The sequence below is a fragment of the Elgaria multicarinata genome, chromosome 8, assembly GCF_023053635.1.
Source record: "Elgaria multicarinata webbii isolate HBS135686 ecotype San Diego chromosome 8, rElgMul1.1.pri, whole genome shotgun sequence".
NCBI lineage: Eukaryota > Metazoa > Chordata > Lepidosauria > Squamata > Anguidae > Elgaria > Elgaria multicarinata.
This window is the reverse complement of record NC_086178.1, coordinates 62,927,115-62,946,882: the sequence shown is the minus strand read 5'-3', so window position 1 is coordinate 62,946,882 and position 19,768 is coordinate 62,927,115. Positions and strand designations below refer to the sequence as shown.

Here is a 19,768-nt window from a genome sequence, read left to right as displayed (position 1 = left end):
CAGGTTTCATATACCCAGGGGAAAAAGCAGCCCCGTATTTTAGTGGGGAAGCCATTGTTGTGATACTGCAACAGGAGGCATGTTTACCTACTTGGAACACTGGTTTGCAATTCTCAAAATGCAGAGCCTCTCAACAGTGTATATCGAACCATGCTGTTGCAGCACTTTGAGGACTCTACCAGAGCAACCAGTGTTTAATCAAGACAACAGTAGGGCCGAGTTCACATAGTTATATTTGTAGCTTGCTTTTTTGCACTACCGATGTGGGAAGAAGAGAGGAAGATAACAAATTCTTACTAGAAATAAAACTCCATAAAATTTATTGTATATCTTAAACAAATTAATATAGATGGTCACAAACAAAAGAATGTTTACAATGATGAAAAATGCAAATCTTTGTCAGCACCATCCCTGCACCATTACAAATAGAGCTGTGGTCAGCACTTCAGTATTTTTTTAAAAAAAGACTAGCACTAATCAATCTGAGCACCAGTCAAGATTAATTGTGATTTTATGTTTTGTATCTCTCAATTTCTCAAAGTTGGCTACAGCACCAATATAGTAGCTGCACCAAAGTTCAGGAAAGTTCAGAGGAGACCAAGTAGTGGTAGCAGAAATCTTAAAAATAAGCTTGCACTGAGATGTATACATATTAGAAAAATATTTGTCAAAGGATACATATCTGTTTAGACTCGGAATTGCATTCCTAGGCCAATTCAGTATCACTACATAGAAATATAGCACAGTACATGATTCCCCTTTTAATACACAAATTGAAAAGGAAACCCATAATTCAGTAAATACTGAAAGACTTGCTGATAAGTTTTTCTTTTTTAAACAGCTGGGGAAAATTGTAACAGCAGAAGACTAATTTGTGCATCAGACACTGGCTAATGTGATAGGAGATAAAATATACTTATTGGTTTTTTTAAAAAATCTTGTACTGTATTCATTTTACAGCATAACAGAATATCTGCATTTTATGTCAGAATGTAATAGTTCTGAATCTAAAGCAGAGGATGGTTACACTGCAGTTTCATTAACTCCTTTCTTTTTAATATAGCAAAGTATAAGAAACTTCAGAAGACTAGAGGTAAAGAAAACATGTTGAGATTTTCAAATCGAGGTGTGCTAAAATTCTAATTACCTTTTCATTCTGCTATGGCTAGGCTTGAACATCACTAACAGGATTTGTTTATATACTACAATTTAGTATGACTAACCTGTTAAAATCCAAGAGCTATACATGCCAATATGGTGTTTGAAAGAAGTTTAAAAAACCAGCGTTTGTGATTTTAAAATATAAGTTAATACACGTAGCATGTGTTGAAAACAGGAACCAACGTATTCCAACAAAAGCACATATTCCATAGAAGGACATTTTCTCTGCAAAGTAACTCTTGGGTTGAATTTAAGTTACATTTTTTAAAATAATGGGTAAGGCATTTTATATATACAAAGTGTTAGCTTATATTCAGTTGACAAGTATTTCATTCAAATGGGTCTTAAACTGTTCTAGTGGTTTGACACAAGCAACGGGGTATTATGTAAAAAACAAACACACACCTGCTTGAATACACCACCTGGTTACTGTCTATTGGAGCTTCATGCTGTACAATATTCTCTTTTCCCTAGTGGGTCAGCTGAAGTTAGTATTGGGAAGAGCATATATTGGCCTTCAGCTTCTTGACATGCAGTCTTTTGCTGTGTGTTGGGACCACTTGTCTATATGTAAAGTTTCTAACAGGACTTCAATATTTGACTGGTATCTTTATTCTACCAAATGTTGCCTGCAGTGATCCTTTCATTCCCTTCTTTATTGGATTCAGTAACTGGCTTTACTGCTAAACAGTTCTCCTGTGTAAATATTGTAAGTTTCTTTTTATTTCTCATATATGTCAAGTTCATTCTTTTTATTATTGAAGGGAGCTTTTAACCACAACCCAATGCAGCATTCTGGAGTCCTTTGCAGTGGTAGGACTTCATTATGCTGGTCTTTGTCTCAGCTGAAGACTTGATTCATACATGCAGCAGGCTCATGGTAGAAGCCAATGGAAAATTTTGCACAGGATTTTTTCAGTTAGCCTTGTACATCCAATGACAAATGCCGTATTCAGCTTTTAGCATACATTTTTGTAACTATTGCTTAAAGCTGGATTCTTTGTCTGGTAATGAGTTTAGGGTTTGACCAGTGTTGAATGCATATGCAATTATTTCTACGGCATATCAATTGATGGCATTCTGCTAGTGCAAATGATGTTCTATCAGAGACTAGGTTCTGAACTATGTGTAAAGAGGGAATCCAATGAAGTTCTGCTTGGCAAGAGTTTGTACAAAAGATATACGCTACTGCAATGTACTGTGCAACAAAGATTTGATGGAGCACTGCTATTTGAATTTACGAATGACACCATTGGATACTGCCCATTATGTCCAGTGATCATATGAATTGGCCCTGAGATGTTATCTAATCCTGTTCCCTTCACAGAGGCAGGATCTACCTCGTGCAGTGGTAGATGAATAATGAAACCTAAATTGTATTATGCTACAAGTAGTGCTGGGGGAGGAAACTACATAGATGCTAGAGGTATCTGAAGTATGAGGAAGTAGTGCATAGTGATCTTAAGTGAGGCACTCCTAGCTGCTATTAACTTAAGCTTGAACACTTAGTCATTCACAGCTACTTTAGTATATTTGTGTTCTTGCTGCTTATAACCAAATGTTCACAACTTTCCCTGCCTTATTTCAGTCAAAGAAATATTTAGTGTTCCTTACACTAAAAACAAAAACCAGGGGTTCTGAACAGTCCTCATATGCACCCTCTCTTTTTTGACCTGAACAATAGTAATGGATACCTTCATTATGATACAGTTAGGAAATTTATCTTGGCGACAGCGCTACAGAGGAAAATTGAAACATTCTTGAAATGTTGATCCATTTATCTTCCGTGTTCCTTCTCATGTAATCTCTCGTTATGTAGAAGTTAAGGAACTTGTGCAAAGTATTTTCTCATCATTGGGAAGTTTACAGGTGTAGTATTGGATAAGTGAAAGAGACAGACAAATATTAGTTTGTGGAATGAACAAGGATGGGAGAAGAGTAAAAAAAGTGAATTTTATTGCTATTTTCCGTTGGCTGTTGCTCTGTATCTCAGATTCTCCTAAGGTTTGATCTGACAAGGGCCCATGGTATCTTAACAGTTCCTGCTTCTGGAAACTGCTGTTCTAATTGTTTCACTATTTTCTTTAATTTCCATAAGTAATCATACCCTGTTTATATTGTTGTGCTGTATGAACAATTAGCCTTCTACTAAAGTTAAATGCAGACCAGTGGCATCATACACGGAAAAGTGGCCATGAATATTCAGCTACTTCCATTTTCCATCACATTCAAAAAAGAAACTTGGGGCAGTGCCCATAGCTCAGAAATATTATTTGCATGCAAAACATCCAGGTTCATTCCTAGACATTTGCAACCAAATGGTTCTCATTAACCAGGGTTAAGAAATAGCTTGAGCTAACAGAGTCAAGAAAGCATGGGCTATAGACAAACAGTTCGATTCAGCATAAATGAGCTTCACGTGTTTATACTTTCGGGGGGTTCACTTTTCATGTTAAATCAAGGAGATGGAAAGCCAGTATAAATGCACTTCTGCATCTGATTTTGCTGTTCATTATAATTAAAGGCCCACTCTAGGCACTACTTACACAAGCATTAGTGGTGACAAATACCTGAAATAATAGTTTTTGCCAAGACAAACAGAACAATCCTGGGTTCTCTTACTTCTTAGCATATCTTCTTAGCATGACAGTACTTTTGCAGATGGGTTCAAACACCTATTCTGGGCTGATTACACTTTTTTATTTGGGAAATTCTATTCTCCTAAAGGTTAACAATCAATAAAGGTCTGATGCTACTCTTATGAGATCATATATGTATCTAGGTTTTTTCGATTTTGGAATTGGCACCAAAATGTGGGGATTTTCCTCCAAAGCAAATATCACTTTGAGAAGATTTTACTCAAAGTGTGCTATGGGAGGAAAGGGTTAAATTTTTGAGGAAATTTGATACTATTGCCATTTTTAAAATAAAAATAAAATCTGATCTAAACTGGATTTAACCGCAAAGCTATTTTGGCCTTAACGTTGCAAACCTATGCATACTTACCTGGGAGTATGCCCCATTAAACAAAGTAGGGCTTACTTCTAATTAAGCATGCATAGGACTGTGCTGCAAATTAGGACCCAGGATTTGTTAGTGTTTTGTTTTGTTTTGTTTGTAAAGGAAAGATAGTTTTGTTTTTGTTTGTTTATTTCAAGAATTGTAAGGAACAGGAGGAAATTCCGGGAAATCTTCATTCCATTTCAATGAAGAACATAATTTCTTAAGAGAAAGCTTTTCTAGATGCTATGGAGGAACATGGTCTATTTTCTGGTAATAAAGTATTAGTTTGCTACAGAATATGCTACTCTGCGTAAGTTGTACAGATGTAACTCTTTTCTTCCTCCTCTAAGTCAGAATGGATAGCATGTCAATATAGAGTTTCCACCTATATCTATCGACATTTGACTGAGAGAAATGTAGCAGTTCATGTCTTATGGAGCCAAAGGCAATGTGATTTTGTATAAGTATTGCAAGGATTCTAGAGTTGATACAGTGATGGGTGTGGAATTTGGTGTAGGTAATGACTCCTTATCCCCCTATCCCGCTCCAGACTAATCACTTTTATGTGAACATGATATGCAATAAGGAACCAACATTCAATAGAGCCCAATATTGTCTATTGTGGGAGGCATCGTTCCAAGCTCTCAGGGGAAGGTTTCCCAGTCCTACCTGAAGTTCTTTTTCCATTGGAGCTGCTGGAGTTTGAACTCAGGTCCTTTTACATACAAAGCATCTGCTCTGCTGCTACACGAGCAATTGCCTCCACACAAAAACAGGGTCAAAGAATATCCCATATTACCTGATTTTGTGATATGTGAAATCACAACCTTGGCTGCTAATACAATTCAGTACTGGAATGTTATTCACTTGAGTTCTCATCAGAACTCAAGTGGATATCAGGAAAAACTTCCTGACTGTTAAAGCAGTACGACAATGAAACCAGTTACCTAGGGAGGTTGTGGGCTCTCCCACACTAGAGGCATTCAAGAGGCAGCTGGACAACCATCTGTCAAGTATGCTGTAGGGTGGATTCCTGCATTGAGCAGGGGGTTGGACTTGATGGCCTTTTAGGCACCTTCCAACTCTACTATTCTATGATTCTATAAGTGTGCTGAGACACCATAGTTTTTACACACGCAGATTAATGGGCCAAATTAACAGACTTCAGTACTATAAAAACAGTTCCTAACTGGTTCTGCTGGAAGTTTGACTCCCATTAACTACAACTAACGAGTTCTTATTCCAGCCACTAGAGGGAGAGATTACCACATGCAGTTTACCAGAATGTCCTATATGGTCACATAGGGAGATGGATGTATAACAACAGTGCATCCAGGCTTTAATAAACAGAAAAATCAAACCCCCAGCTATGAACATACTATAACCCTGGTGGGATTATGCTTCTATTTCATGACACAGATTCTAAAGGTGTGTCTTGTATTATATGACACGGTAGTAGCTCTGGGGTGAATGGATAACATATGCAGGTTTAAACACACGCAGCGCATTAGTATTGAGACAAGATCTACATGAGAAGTCATTTGGGGTCATCTAATCACATGGTCAAAGGCTTTAAAAAAAGAAGAAAAACAACCATCCAGACACAAACAACATGGGTATTCTAAAAGTCTCATGAGTGACCAAAATGGCAGAACACAGTGCATTTCAGATACAGAAATGTTTAATGGTGTTAAAGTGCTACTATTAAGCAGAACCATATGCTAACATTTAAACACAATTCCACTGCACTGCTAAATGAGGTTACCTTGTTTTTTTATTTTGTCTTTTTTTATTTTTTTGTTGCCCAGCCCTATCTAGAAATAATAAAATTAAAAATCTACAGGACTGAAATTAACAACTCAGTAATTATAATCAGCAATAAGTTATGAGTTTTATAAAGCATTTTTTCTTATTTTTCTCTTTTTTTCCCTTAGTAATTAGGGGGTAGGCAAATTACTTAAAAGTCTCAAACAAGTGTCATAAATGAGGTCTATTGGAAAAAAAGAGATAAAGTTTAAACTTGGTAAAGGAAAAATAAGAATCCTTGTGGTTAAAAAGCTTAAAAGGGAAAGCAAAGACCTCAAAGTGCAGGTTAGAAAGCTCATCTCAAAAGAAAAATGATAAAAACATTGGATACAATCTTATCTTGTTAACAGCAAGACAACAGTTCCTGCTCAGGGGGAAATGGAGGGTTCCCCTGGAGAACCTTGCTGGCAGACTGTTACAATTAATCACGTGCTACGTAAGCTATGGATCCATGACTATGGTAGGGATCCAAGTGGCAAAGTTTGCAAAGGGAGTCCAAAAAGGAAACCAAAAGGAAGAGCCATAAAACCCAAGGAGAGTCCCTGTTCCTTTTGTGCATGGCAGCGGAAAAACAGGTCCCTTTGCATTGGTGTTAATTATAAAAGACATTTGCAGAATCATGCCTAGGAGTTCTAAAAAGACATTGTTGCATGTAGGTTCTCTCACCGAAACAACTTTTACAAACATTTATCAAAATAATTTGCAAAAGAAAAAGGTCATTGTGGCTCAGAATGGAGGCTGTGCCTTTCCTGCACACCATCATTTCTTTTACGGACTTGTCTGTCTGTCTCTTGCTCTCTGTGTCACGAGCATCATTCTAGACAAGGAGTTACTGCCGTAGCCATTCAATCCAGAGAGCAGTTGCACTGTGTGCTGGTATGTTACAGCTCAATACTCTAGTGCTAAATCATGCGGCACAAGCTCTTGCCTTGAAACAATGTCCAGCGGAAAGTTGAGCTGAATGGGAATTGCTTCCAGGTTTGCAGCACCTCTCTTTCACAGGGCGTGAGCAGAGCTTTTTGCTATTATTGTTATTTCTTAGGTAATAATGATCAAAGCTGGCTGAAGAAACCCTGTGGGTAGAAGGCGTTGATTGGACTAGCTTCTGCTGGTGAGAGTACACAAGCTGTCCAACTTCATCATTCTCTTAAGGGCAAAAAAGGGCATAAACGGAGTGGTGACATTTTAAGGAGCCTGCAAAACAGCTTTGTAGTTCAGGATATTGTGCAAACTCATCGGGAGAGGCTGATCCAATAAACTTTATCACCTTGGCTACTTTGTCCCATAATTTGGGACCAACTCATGGCTATCCCATGTATACTAGATTATAGTAGATATTAGACAAACTTTTTCTTATTTATTATTAGCACCACAAAGGGCCTTAACAAGTTTGTTAAGTTTAATGGATAAAAAGGTAACTTCTCAGGAATTGTGACCAATTAGAAAGTATCAGAGCCTGAATAGCCAAGATTCCATCCAATCAAATAATCTCAGACCAAAGCTATCTGCTATACGTGGGCAAATCTCAGCTGTATGCAACTGGAGTGCTGTCTCACACCTCAAAATAGCTATGGATTCAACACTAAGTCAGGATTATGGACTATGACAATATGGAGACTGGCTGGCTCTCCTGTTAGGTACCCACCCTCCTGTGGACCCATGGGGCTATTCTAGAGTTGTGTCTGTCCAAGCTTAGCTGCTGGAAGTGTGACTGGGAGAAGTAAAATACTGTATCAAGAGCTCTGCCATGTGAACTTCAATTGCCCCAAAGAAATCAGCTGCTCTGCCCTAGCACCGTACTCTAGGAAGTGAAGGAGAGCTTGACACTAGCACTGGAGTAACCCTCATCACTCCCAATGCTCTGCAAGCTGCTGTGGTCATCAATGTCACTTGTACTGGTTGTGCTGATATCATCCACGTCTCCATGGGAGAACTCTGTGCTTTCCACATCCACTTCGATTTCTTCTGCAAAAGATGGAAGATGCCCAGGTTAGTGTCAGGGGCACATTCACTGTTCAAAAGATGAAGAACCCAATGTTGTACTAGCCACATCATTAGGTTTTATTGCGAAAAAGAATAGAGGAAGGTAGGAAACTGCCGCATTATAGTTTGAAGGAGTCATAGACTTTTTGGTGTCAGCTGACCTGGACCCCCAATTCTACAGACTGGATTAACATTTAATTTTTGGTAAATGCTCTAGAGCCAGGAAATGAGAAACAGGGTTTGATCCAGATTTAGTCATGACTAATTTAAGTCTCACTGATATCAATGGCTCTACTCTAAGGAAGACTAAATCTAGAAAAAACGCATAGTTTATTACTACATAACAATTTAACTGGAGCATTTTCATTCATTTCAATTGGAAGGCTTTTGATTAGTTTATTACTTTCAATTGCTAGCTCAAGATAGTACATTCACACCTAGCGTTCTAGCCTTGCATTAAATTGATAGTTACTGATACAATATCCTGAACTTGAAATCTCACCATCTCTGAATATAGACTACTCTTTCTCAATTCACATTGAGGAAGCTTTGTTACAAACCAAGGAAGGTATATTAATCATATGTTGTACGTACATACCATCACATTCCATGCTTTCAATAAATAATGCAAGTCAATTGACAGAGCCTTGCTTAATTTGCAAAAAATATTCTAAATATTTGGACTTTCAGAGATTAAATTTGCAAAAGCAAATGAGGCTGAGGGAAGGAAAACATGGACTTCTGGGGCCATTTGTGGAATGGTTAGGAAGCTGGGAAGAGCTTCCTCAGTTCTCTTGACCAGTAGATGCCTAGTGTAGGATAGGTTTGGCATCAGAGAACAATTCAAACACTCTGAGAAACAACAGAGCAAAGATGCGACTGTATCACTTCATATTGCAGGAGGGGAGACCTCACATTGGATCGCTAAGCAGATAAAAACACACAAATCCAGCACACAGAAAACTAGCCCTAGAAGAAGTAAAACAGGCTAGAACATTTTTGGAATGTTTGAACTGTCTCAGTGTCCCTATATTTACCAGTCGCTCTCTCCAACCCCGAGGTCTAGACATTAAAAGAAAAGAAGAGAACATCCAAATCTAGATTTTGGATCAAACCCTGCAAATTGTGATGGCTTATCGCTTTTAGCAATGAAGATTTCATTACCCTGCATGATACATTATGTATGCCATGCCAAAAAAACATCAGATACTACTTTGTTTCTTCAAGCACACTGCCTCAACACCCTTGGAGGATAAATGGACATTTAGGGGAAAATATAATCTCCCAAAATGTTCTCCATTCTGGAGTCACATCAGAGGAACATATTCATCTAAAACAAAGTGTCCTTCTGGATGCAGAGATGGGCATGGACTACAGCAGCATTGTTCTAAGGGTATTCCACACTCAAGGAAAATCACAAACATCTTCACTTCTGTGAAATCTTGAAGATTGTTACGGCATGTAGAAATTGGATTAAAAATAGTTATGTCAGATGTGTAATTCCAGTCTACAGTTACAATCTTAAATTAACTACCAGCTTACACTGTAGACAAAAGGTACTAATTTGATTTCTGAGTATTACAAATCAAAAGATTCTAATGGATTAATTGATCGTTCTCACCTGTTCACCTCTATCTCACACACTGCCCTGCTACTTATTGTATTATACAGAAACAATGATTTTGAGTCAAGATTTTACTATCCTCTTTAACTTGTCTAAGGATCCCATGTCAACATATATGGGTATTAAGTGAAGAAAGCCTAGATTTAAGTTTAATTGTATTAACTGATCAAAGTAATCATTCTAGTTAAAGCTGCTTTCCAATCCCATATAGATCATTTGATAAAGAGTTGTGACATCTTATTGATGTCATTCATGTTTTCACAGTATCTATTCAAACATTTGTTAAAATCATGGTTTTTTGCCATACATGGGTCTCAGTGCTCTCCCAGAAGGTGTTTTGTGATTGCTTATAGTTACAGAGGAAAGTGGAAATACATCTTGGCAGGGATCTCTATTTCACCATCACCAGAGGTTCAAATACACAATAAATATAAATGACCATTACCAAGTGGTAACGTGTCACAGTACGTGTATTGGTTTGACTTTATTGTCCTACAAGTAGTGAAGTGAATCTTACTACTACACTTCCTTAGATTTATGATCAAGTGCAGAAGTGTGGTAAGATTCTCCTTATTTGGCAAGAAACTGCAGATGAACACTATATTTGTATAGCTGCCTTCCCAAAGTGGACATATATATGCAGCACTATGGTAAATTTACTGTATCTTATCTCTATGGACACAACATATGTGGCAAGAACTGCAAATGCATGTAGCCACAGACCAAAGTTAAGCAACTTTAAGCTCCACCAGTTTCAGTGGGAGAGAATTAAACTCCAACACATCTTTGAAAAACCAATGGCGCTTAAATGCCCATACATTTAGCAGAATTGCAAGTGTTTCCAGATTAGGTTTTATTGTGTAACTGCCCTGCCTCATTCACAGAATTTTATAGAGGGTTCATATGATGATGTCCATTTACAACCCTCCCATGGTTTTCCCACTGCTTCTTCAAGCTTCTTACTAGAAATAATCTATTAAAGAAGGAAAGACAGAATAGCTGCACAATGCCCTTGGTTTGGTAGCGCTAGGAGTCATCCATCTGGAAGCACGCTTTTTCTCATGCCTCCGGCTAGTTCCTGTATCAAACAGGACCAAGTGAAAATCCAGAGGTAATAATATACAGCATCCATCTCCAACCTGGTGCCCTCCAGGTGTGGGGATTGCAGCTCCTAGCATTCCCAGCCACTATGGCCAATGCCCATGCTGACTGGGAATGCTGGGAGTTGCAGTCCAACACATCTGGAGGGCACCAGGATGGGGAAGGCAGCTGTACCGATACAGTGCTCAGCTGTGGTTGAGCGCAGCATGGGGGAACCATGATAGCTGACTCCACCTACGAAACTTGTTTAAGGGGAAATTGTAGCACAATGTTCAAGGTGGCTGAGAAGCCAAGTTGAACCAAATTAAACCAACTTGTGGCATGAACGACAAGAAGGGATGTGTAGAATGAGAGTCAAAAATTTTGACTTTACCATCATTACATTTAGACAGGGATAGAAAGTCACAGATCAGATACTGACCCCGCTCCGAATCAGAGCGGTCTGAGGAAATGGTTGATCCAGTGCTGTCCATTCGTATTCGTTCTATATCTGGAGAGCCCTGCAGCTGCTCCAGTCTTCGCTTTAAGAACCTCTGCTCCCTTTCCAGGTTCTCGAGCTGATGCTGGCTTCTTCTGTCAGCCTCTTCAAGTTTCTGCCATGATAAAGGACAACCCAGCTAGTGTTTGTTTTCAGGAGTTCCCCAGCAGTTTTTCTACATAAGTCTTTCCATCTCAGCTGCTAAGATCTGAAATTTATTTATTTTATTTTATTTATTTAAAACGTTTGTATCCCGCCCTGTATCATTAGGGCAGTGTACAGATGAATTTATGCTCTCAGATGGCACCAGACCAGTGGTGACAACAACGCTCCCTCCCCCACCCACCCCAAATCAGCTTGCATCTCGTTCAGGATTTTAGTGAGTAATGACATGGACAAAATCAAAGGGAGCTTGAGCACAGCACTTAATGAACACACACTAATTGCCAGTCCCCTCCATCAGTGGATCTTAGTTTACCCCACCCAAGAACTTTCAGGCCCTGTTAAGATAATTTAAGAGGAAATAGCATTAGAAGTAAAGAGGTTGATGTGCCCATGTCCACATTGTTTATTAGGTATTTCTTCGAAGCAGTTTCCCATTTGAACAGTGGTTTATGTAATCTACTGCAGACTCCTTTGATCGCAGCTGGGAAATCTTACCAGGCCAATGCACAGGGTTTCCTGATGGCCAGCATGTTGCATAACTCTAAAGTCATCTCAGGCTAATGCCATCCATTTAAGCAAGCAGGATTCCCCTCCCTTGCTAAGCCCGAGCTGTTCCAGTGTGTTTAAGCACATCCTGATCCCTGTGAGCCTGGCACTACCCTTTGTTAGAACAAACCTATCAGGAGAAGAGTCAGAAAAGCTGCAGACCAGGGCACCTGCTGTGCTGTTTTAAAACAGTCTGGTTCTTTCTTCTTTTGTAATGTTACCAGCTGTTCTGCTTATTTTCTCATTTCAATTTCCATATAAACAACAATGGCATAAAATATATATATATATATATATATATATATATATATATATATATATATGCATAGATAAAACAGTTAACACATACAAATCACCCTTAGTCACAACAGCCTCTCTGTAGCATGCAGCCTGGCTCACTTGCTTAAGAGACTCAGTGTGGTGTAGTGGTTAGTGTGTTGGACTGGGACTCAGGAGATCTGGGTTCTAGTCCTCACTTGGCCATGGAACCCCACTGGATGACTTTGGGCCACTCACTGAGTCTCAGCCTAACCAACTCACAGGGTTGTTGTGAGGAAAAAATGGAGAGAAGGGGGAACATGTACATCGCCTTAGGCTCGTTGGAGGAAAAGTGGAATATAAAAGTAATAGATAAATAATAAGTAGTTAACTGGAACAATTTGATCTCAGCAAATGACTCTGTCAGTGTCCCAGAGGGAGGCAACCTGGTTCCCTCCATATGTTTTAGACAACAACTCCCAAAACCACATCCAAGATAGCCAATGGCTAGAGATTTGGGGAGTTCTAGTTCAAAACATACGTAGGGCAGCAGGTTGCCTGTCCTTGGAGATTGTTTTTTCACTGATCCTGCCTTGCTTCTGAGGGCTGGAATTGTTTTTTGATCCTCCCAACTCAAATTCTATGATTTCCCTCTCTTTGGGCTTGTCTTGATGAGAGGTTTGCCCTGGGGTGGATTCGCAGTAGCGGCAGGTCGTCTACGTGATGCAGCCGCCATTGCAAAGCCACCCAGGGGCAAACCCTAGAAGCTCTGTTGAAAAAAAGTCAGGCACTTACCCCGACTTTTTTGTCTGTGGAGGCATGTCACAGCCAATGGTGCCCCCTGACTGGTTGCCATCGGCTGGACAGGGAAGGGGGTGGACCTCCAGGAGCACAGTACGTGCCTCCTGGTAAATAAATTTTACACACACACACAAAACGGGGGAGGAGAGGAATGGGGGCGTTCCTCCCCACCCCCGATTTTTCTTTAAAAAAATTGTCTGTTACTGCGCAGCTTCACAAATACAGATTTTTTTTAAAAAAAAAACCGGGGGTGGGGAGTAACGGGCAGCCAGAGGGAGGAGAGGTGGTTCGGACACCCCACGTCCCTCTCCTCATCCTCCTCTGGCTGCCTTATTCCTCCCCAATCCCTCCCGGTGCTCAGTCCAGCGGCAGCGGCAGCAGCAACTCCACACTTGGGTTCCTTCCCGTGCAGATGCCGGGAAGGAGTGCAAATGCAGGAGCCCGAGGCCTCGCAGCACCAAAGCACCACCATCAAGATGGGGGCTTTGTCTCCGTAGAGTATGAGCGCAACTTTGAATCAGCCATTGACCAACACTACTATTGATCTTATTATGCTGGTATTAACATTTAAAGCCCTAAACGGTTTGGGGCCAGGTTATCTGAAGGAACGCCTCCTCCCATATGTACCTACCCGGACCTTAAGATCATCTACAGGGGGCCTTCTCCGTGAGCCCCTGCCAAAGGAAGTGAGGCAGGTGGCTACTAGGAGGAGGGCTTTCTCCGCTGTGGCACCCCGGTTGTGGAACGAGCTCCCCAGAGAGGTCCGCCTGGCGCCTACACTGTACTCCTTTCGTCGCCAGCTGAAGACCTTTTTATTCACTCAGTATTTTAACACTTAATTTTAACTTAAATTTAAATTTTACTGTTTTAACTCTGTATTTTAATCCTATATCAACTTTGCTGTGTGGTTTTATCCTGGTTGCGCTTTTTATACTGTATTTCGTAATTGTGTTTTAACCTGTTGGGTGTTTTACTGCGGTTTTAATTTTTGTGAACCGCCCAGAGAGCTTCGGCTATTGGGCAGTATAAAAATGTAATAAATAAATAAATAAATAAATAAATTAATTAATAGTTTCATCAAATTTGTAAGTACCTTGATGATTACAGACTCTTTGTGACAGGATGTAACATTTCAAGGGGAATTGATTCCCAAATAAACATTTTTGGGATTTTAGCCTTTTATTTACTATCTGCTTTCCTAACAGTATTGATATGCTCAAAAGATTTGAGATAGATAATTTACAAATAATGCCACCAGCATAACACATAATTTCACATGATATAACTCCTCTTAATTCTTTTTAAAATGTGGTTTTTTAAAAAAAGATTAATGCAGTAATGAATCCACACCAATTAAAATTTTAGACCAATTCAGAAAGCTCCTGATTTTAGTGTTAGTTTGTCACATACTTGAATTTAGTGCCGGGGGGTGGGTGGGGTGGAGATTAAAAAACATTCTTCTTCTCTCTGTGGGATCTCCCATACAGAACCCATAACCTTCTTTCTGCTATGGTTTGCAATATGAAGATGAAGCCCATGGTGATGTCTGTGTCATGCTTTCTTGAGCATATTAAGTTTAGGCAGACCCCAGTGCAAGTTCTACTGAAATTAATGGGATTACCACAAGAAACATTTTTGTTGAATTGAAACAAATGGTTTCCAAACTGCGCAGGTCTTGCACAACTTCGATTTATTTCAATGGTGTTGGTGCAAGTTAACTTCTTAGTTAATTCCACCATTATGTTTTATGGAATTGCAACATTCTAGAGTTTAAAAGAACTCTTTAAAATTAAAGGATAGTATATGAGCAAGTATACCCCAACAGGGTCAATAATCTCTACAGTCATCAGATTCCCTTACAGACCAAACTAGGGCTGCAATCTTATGTGCATGTATTGGGAGAAATGTCCAGTTGAACTCAGTGGGACTTACTTTCAAGTCAATATCCGTAAGATTGCATTGTAAGAATCTTGCATTGTAATAAAGTCAAGGCACAAACGCCCTGATGCAGCTCTTACCTTGATATGTGCTTTGGCTTTGTTAAGCAGCCCGAGGGTCGTGTGTCTGGTGCAGTCAGGTCCTAGTGGTATCAGAACTTTTAAACGTTCTAGACACAGGCGGAGGTGAGCACGTCTGTAAGGAAGAGACATGGGAGTCTGAGCTGTTTTGAAACCTTCCACAGACAGTTCCCCAAGTTAACATCACCCCAATTCCCTCGGGCATTGGAAGCAGCCTTGGTAAATTACATCGTGTCACCATTGTCTGACATTCAGTAGCATTCTCCTTGCATGATGAACTTCTGATCTCTTCATATGGTGCCCACAGGCATCACTAAACCCATGGAGACCTACCAAGGTGCCTCACTGCTGGATTGTCAGTTAGAATGGCTGCCAAATCCCAGCTTCTCTTTTCTCTTGTCCATAGTGTAAGAGCTATACATAAATTATATAATGCTATTGCTAAAGCAGGATTAAGTAAAATAATCTCTTTAAGTCATTCTAGGTCCCAAACTGCAGATGAAAAACCAAAGTGGGAAGATAAGGAATGAAAGGACAGTGGGAAAACATGGATATATTCAGTTGTTTCTACACAGACGTGCATGTGGAATAAAAACAACAAGCATCCCTAAATTACAGTGCTCCATGGTTGCCAAGAGAATGGTATGTTTTAACAAGACACCTCCATAGGAATTAATCAAGCGCTCTGCCCCATATATTGTGAGAAAAGTCAACCCACCATCTTCCCCATGGTTACCACCCTATCTGACCTGAGATAACATTTATTCCTAGTCATAAATGTAATTATCAGGTAGACAAGAGGTGTGGAACATCCATCATATATAAAGCTTTTGGAGCATTCCTAACATTTTCAGCTTTCATTCAGCCCATAGTAGCAAAGAAACTTGGAAATGCACTGGCCGGATGTGCCAGAGAGGCCTCAAGCCAGAAGGCACATTAAAACGCCACCACATACACTTTCCCCCTCCACCTCCTGTAACAATTTTGACATCCAGTCATTGTTTTTTGGGAACAAATTCAAGATGCTTCCTATTAGAAATCAATAAGGAGCCTGAGTAAGAATATTATATGATAACATCACATCATGAGCACAAGTAGTACCCATGGCTGCAGCTTGGCTTTTTCAATGTACATTCAAATTATGTTAACTATAATGCACATTTCTTTTCAGATTTAATTTCCACATGAATTTTATTTTCACTCTAACCATCAACAACGAATAATGTGCCTACACAGAGCCAGGTTTTGATAATAATCCAGATAAAATGAACTGTACTGCTTCATTCATGGATTCACACTTGCACATACATGACAACAGTCTGAAACTGCCATTACAGATAAAAACACCACTACAGGCCAGAGCTTTCAGATCACCTCAAACACAAGGTTTTCAGTAGAGGCAATTCATAAATTATGCTGCCTCCATTCACTGAACAGGTGATGTACATGCATATAGAAATTGGGTTTTTCTTTGCATCCCAAACCGAATGCACAAGGAAGGCTGTTTCTACTATTTTTCTGTTATGTATTTCCAACCTACTGCGCAGTCTTTTGTTCAACCTCACAGCAACCCTGTGAGATCTTTATTACATTTCTATACTGCCCAATAGCCAATGCTCTTTAGGTGGTTCACAACGATATCTGCATTCCCTCATCTGTAAAACAGTCAATTGCCCAAAATCATACAATGGATCCATGGCAGAAGTGGAACTTGAACCCCAACCCAAACACAACTTCTCATCTACTGGGCAACGGTGAATCTACAAGTCCAGTCAATAAATGTTAGCACATCAGTAACAGACCAGCCAGAAGACTCAAATAGAGTTGCACATCATTTTTAATCTACTGCTTATTTACTTATGTAACAACGTCCAACCTACTGCAGGGACACAAGGCAGGAAACAGGACTGTATACTAATAAGAAGTCATTAGAATTCTGCCTTTAACTAACTTAGTTCAAAGGTGGGGAATGTATGGCTGTCTGGAGGTTCTGGGACTGCAACTCCCATCAACCCCTGCCAGCATAACCACTGGTGAGGGCCAAAAGTTGCTCACCCTTGGGTCAGCCTCTACTAGCGAATGCCAGAGCAAACAAACACATTTTGTAAATTTGCAAAAGATAAGGCTGTGGGAGCGGGTTGCCATCTTCCAGGGAAGGGAAGTAAGTCAGCAATAGGGAAGCTATCAAGAACTCTGCTGCCTGCCTTTCCCACCCAACCTAGCATGCATGCATGGCAGGGTCAAAAGGTTTTTCTTGGGGAGTCCCAAAGATTTTGAACAATTACAGATAACCACAGAAAGCAGAGCCTGAATTGTGGTCAGAAGGAAATAGGGAACTACAGCAGGTGCCAAAGCACAAGTTTAACATATTGCCAGTGACCCACTCCTGTCAGGAGGCAGGCTGCTTCATTTTCGTACCAGCTGGAGCTCACAGCACACCGTTCAAGACATTCAGCCTTAAAATTGCTATGACGGTGGTCGCAGGCCACCCTTGGGCTTCTCAGGAAAAGCACAGCTACCACCCCAACCAAGTTAGGGGCTAGACAGCCAAGCTAGACACCATGGCGCAATCTCTGCTCCCATTCAGATCCTTCCATGTCTCTGTCCCTGTTACTTTTACTCAAAAAGGAGCAGCATGCAAGGAGGGGAGTGAAACCCACCCCCTTCCCTTGCTGAGCTCTGTGGCTTGACACACATTTCTCCCATTAGTGAGTTACACTGTGCTGCCTGGAAAAGGCTTAAAGCAATGGAGCACGGCGAGCTAAGGTAAGGAATATTTGCTCCTCTCTCTCTTCTTCAATTGAAAGAAGAGACCCTTCACCCCTGCTTTATATGTCAATAGAGCAAAGAAGGAAATAAAATACACAGGGTTGCCTCTATCATGCCTATATTCGCAATTCAAGGGGAGCCTGAATTCCATCAGTGGTGGTTTCCCAAAAGCCTATCCTGCTAATGGGCATCTATAAAAGAACATGACTTTGATCTCGTCTGGAAATCAGCTTCCCACATCCAGTTCCCGTCCATGGCCTGAGACAAAATAAGGCAGGGCTTCCCAACCTTTTTGGGCCCATGCACATATGGCTCACACAGAGGATGCAGCTAGTCACATAATGGCTGGCATGAAGTCTGGCTAGACAAAGGGCAAGTAATTCAGTACAAAAAGAGGAAGGGTCTGAGCTCCAAAGCAATCCACAATTTGACCCCATAAAAGCACAACAAAATACACATTTCACAGAAGGCCAAGTATTGAGGATTAAGAGAGAATTCATTTCACATCAGAGATCAGTCCACACCTCTCCAAAGGTGGAATATAAATGCAATAATAAATAAATAAATAAAAAATAAAATCTATCTCTCTCTCTCTCTCTCTCTCTCTCTCTCTCTCTCTCACACACACACACACACACACACACACACTCCTGCCCTGATCTACCCCACTCATCTTTCCTTTCTAATGTTGCAATCCTATAGAACTCGGCGGGACTTACTTCTGCTCTGCTCATGATACACACACACACACACGTTTCCAGAGTCCTAAAGAAAAGGAAGATGCTCCCAGCCCCAAAGGAAAGAAGAGGCTTTCCTTACCTCAACCCCAGGCTCAGCCACTTTGTTCCTACCTCCTCCTCTGCCATCAGACCTCCATCCAGGAAGGTATGCTCTCTCTCTCTCTCTCTCTCTCTCTCTCTCTCTGTGTGTGTGTGTAGACCAAGGGAGGGGGTTGGGAAGGGAGAGAGAAAGAGCAAGGCTAGGGACTGCATGGGAGGAGGAATTAGTGGGAGGAAAAGCAAGGTTAGAGGCCAGGAGCAGGGAGAAACAGTGAGGTAAAGAGGTGTGGGAGGCAGAGAAAGAGCAAGGAGGGGAGAGAAGTAATACAGTAATGGGATGAGAGGCAAGAGGCTAGAAAGTGGGAGAAAGAAGGCGGCTAGGGACAGGGAAGGGAGAGAAACAGTGAGATAAAAGGGGGTGGGGGAGGTTAGAGATTGGGAGAGGAAAGAGAGAGCACAATGGGAGAGAGTTCTATGTGGGCGGAAGAAGATTGGGCAGGGCCAGGAAGCAACCCTTTCCTTCTTTTCCCACCCACCAAACAGCTGATCAGTAACAGGAAGGAGAACTTGGCACCTTAATGTTTTTCAACATTTTTATTAAAAATATATATTTTTTGCAAGGGATAGCATTCCTGGGCATCATTGGAGATTCCAGTGGCCACCATGTTGGGACTCCCAGAAGAAGGCTTGGTCCAAAACAACAAATACTTAACATTCAAAAAGTAATTTCTGCCACCTTGATACCATTTATTCCTACCACTCCTTTATCTATGCCTTCCTCCATGCCTGCCATGGACCATAGCAGGAAGGACAGCTTCTGGGAGCTGTAGTCCAGCACATCTGAAGAGCACCAGGTTGGGGGATTCTGCTTTAGAGATATGTAAGCAGAAAAGCCAGGTTCCTGATTTTGAGGAGCTTTGTCTGAATTTCAACTTGGGAAGGGAACAAGGAGCGCCAAGGTTAGACATTGTTTTCTTGTTAATGTCAGCCATAGTTCTCAGGACTCATTCTGGAATTAGATTTTGAGATTTCCCCTCCTCTTCAAAGGCTAGAAACCATCTTCTGGTCTAAACCAATTCATGATATTTATCCATCTGTTACTGCAACTCTCTCCTCCTTAGCCTGAACAAATCTTCCCTGATGCTCATTCACAACCTGTGACTGAAACTGAAATCCCCAAATCGATAAACACAATGACGTCAGCTTCTCCGTTTAGACTGAAGGCATCCCAGTTCCTGAAAGCCTTCATCAGTCATGTTCATAGACAAAGGAGGGG

The 19,768-nt window shown here is 40.7% G+C and overlaps 1 protein-coding gene across 3 annotated transcripts in view; it reads right to left on the bottom strand.

Annotated features, from left to right (window-relative positions):
- Positions 1-5,701: 5,701 nt before the first annotated feature.
- The window catches only part of MXI1 (MAX interactor 1, dimerization protein), a 73,991-nt gene continuing 59,924 nt past the window's right edge, over positions 5,702-19,768 (bottom strand). For 2 of the 3 annotated variants that reach the window (XM_063132634.1, XM_063132636.1), the window contains exons 4-6: positions 14,945-15,059; positions 11,100-11,271; positions 5,702-7,935 (exon numbers count right to left, since the gene is read on the bottom strand). In XM_063132634.1, coding sequence (XP_062988704.1) covers positions 7,772-7,935; positions 11,100-11,271; positions 14,945-15,059 — 451 coding nt within the window. In that variant the 3' untranslated portion in view covers positions 5,702-7,771. The remainder of the gene's footprint in view (positions 7,936-11,099; positions 11,272-14,944; positions 15,060-19,768) is intronic. The other variant, XM_063132635.1, reaches the window with a different exon arrangement.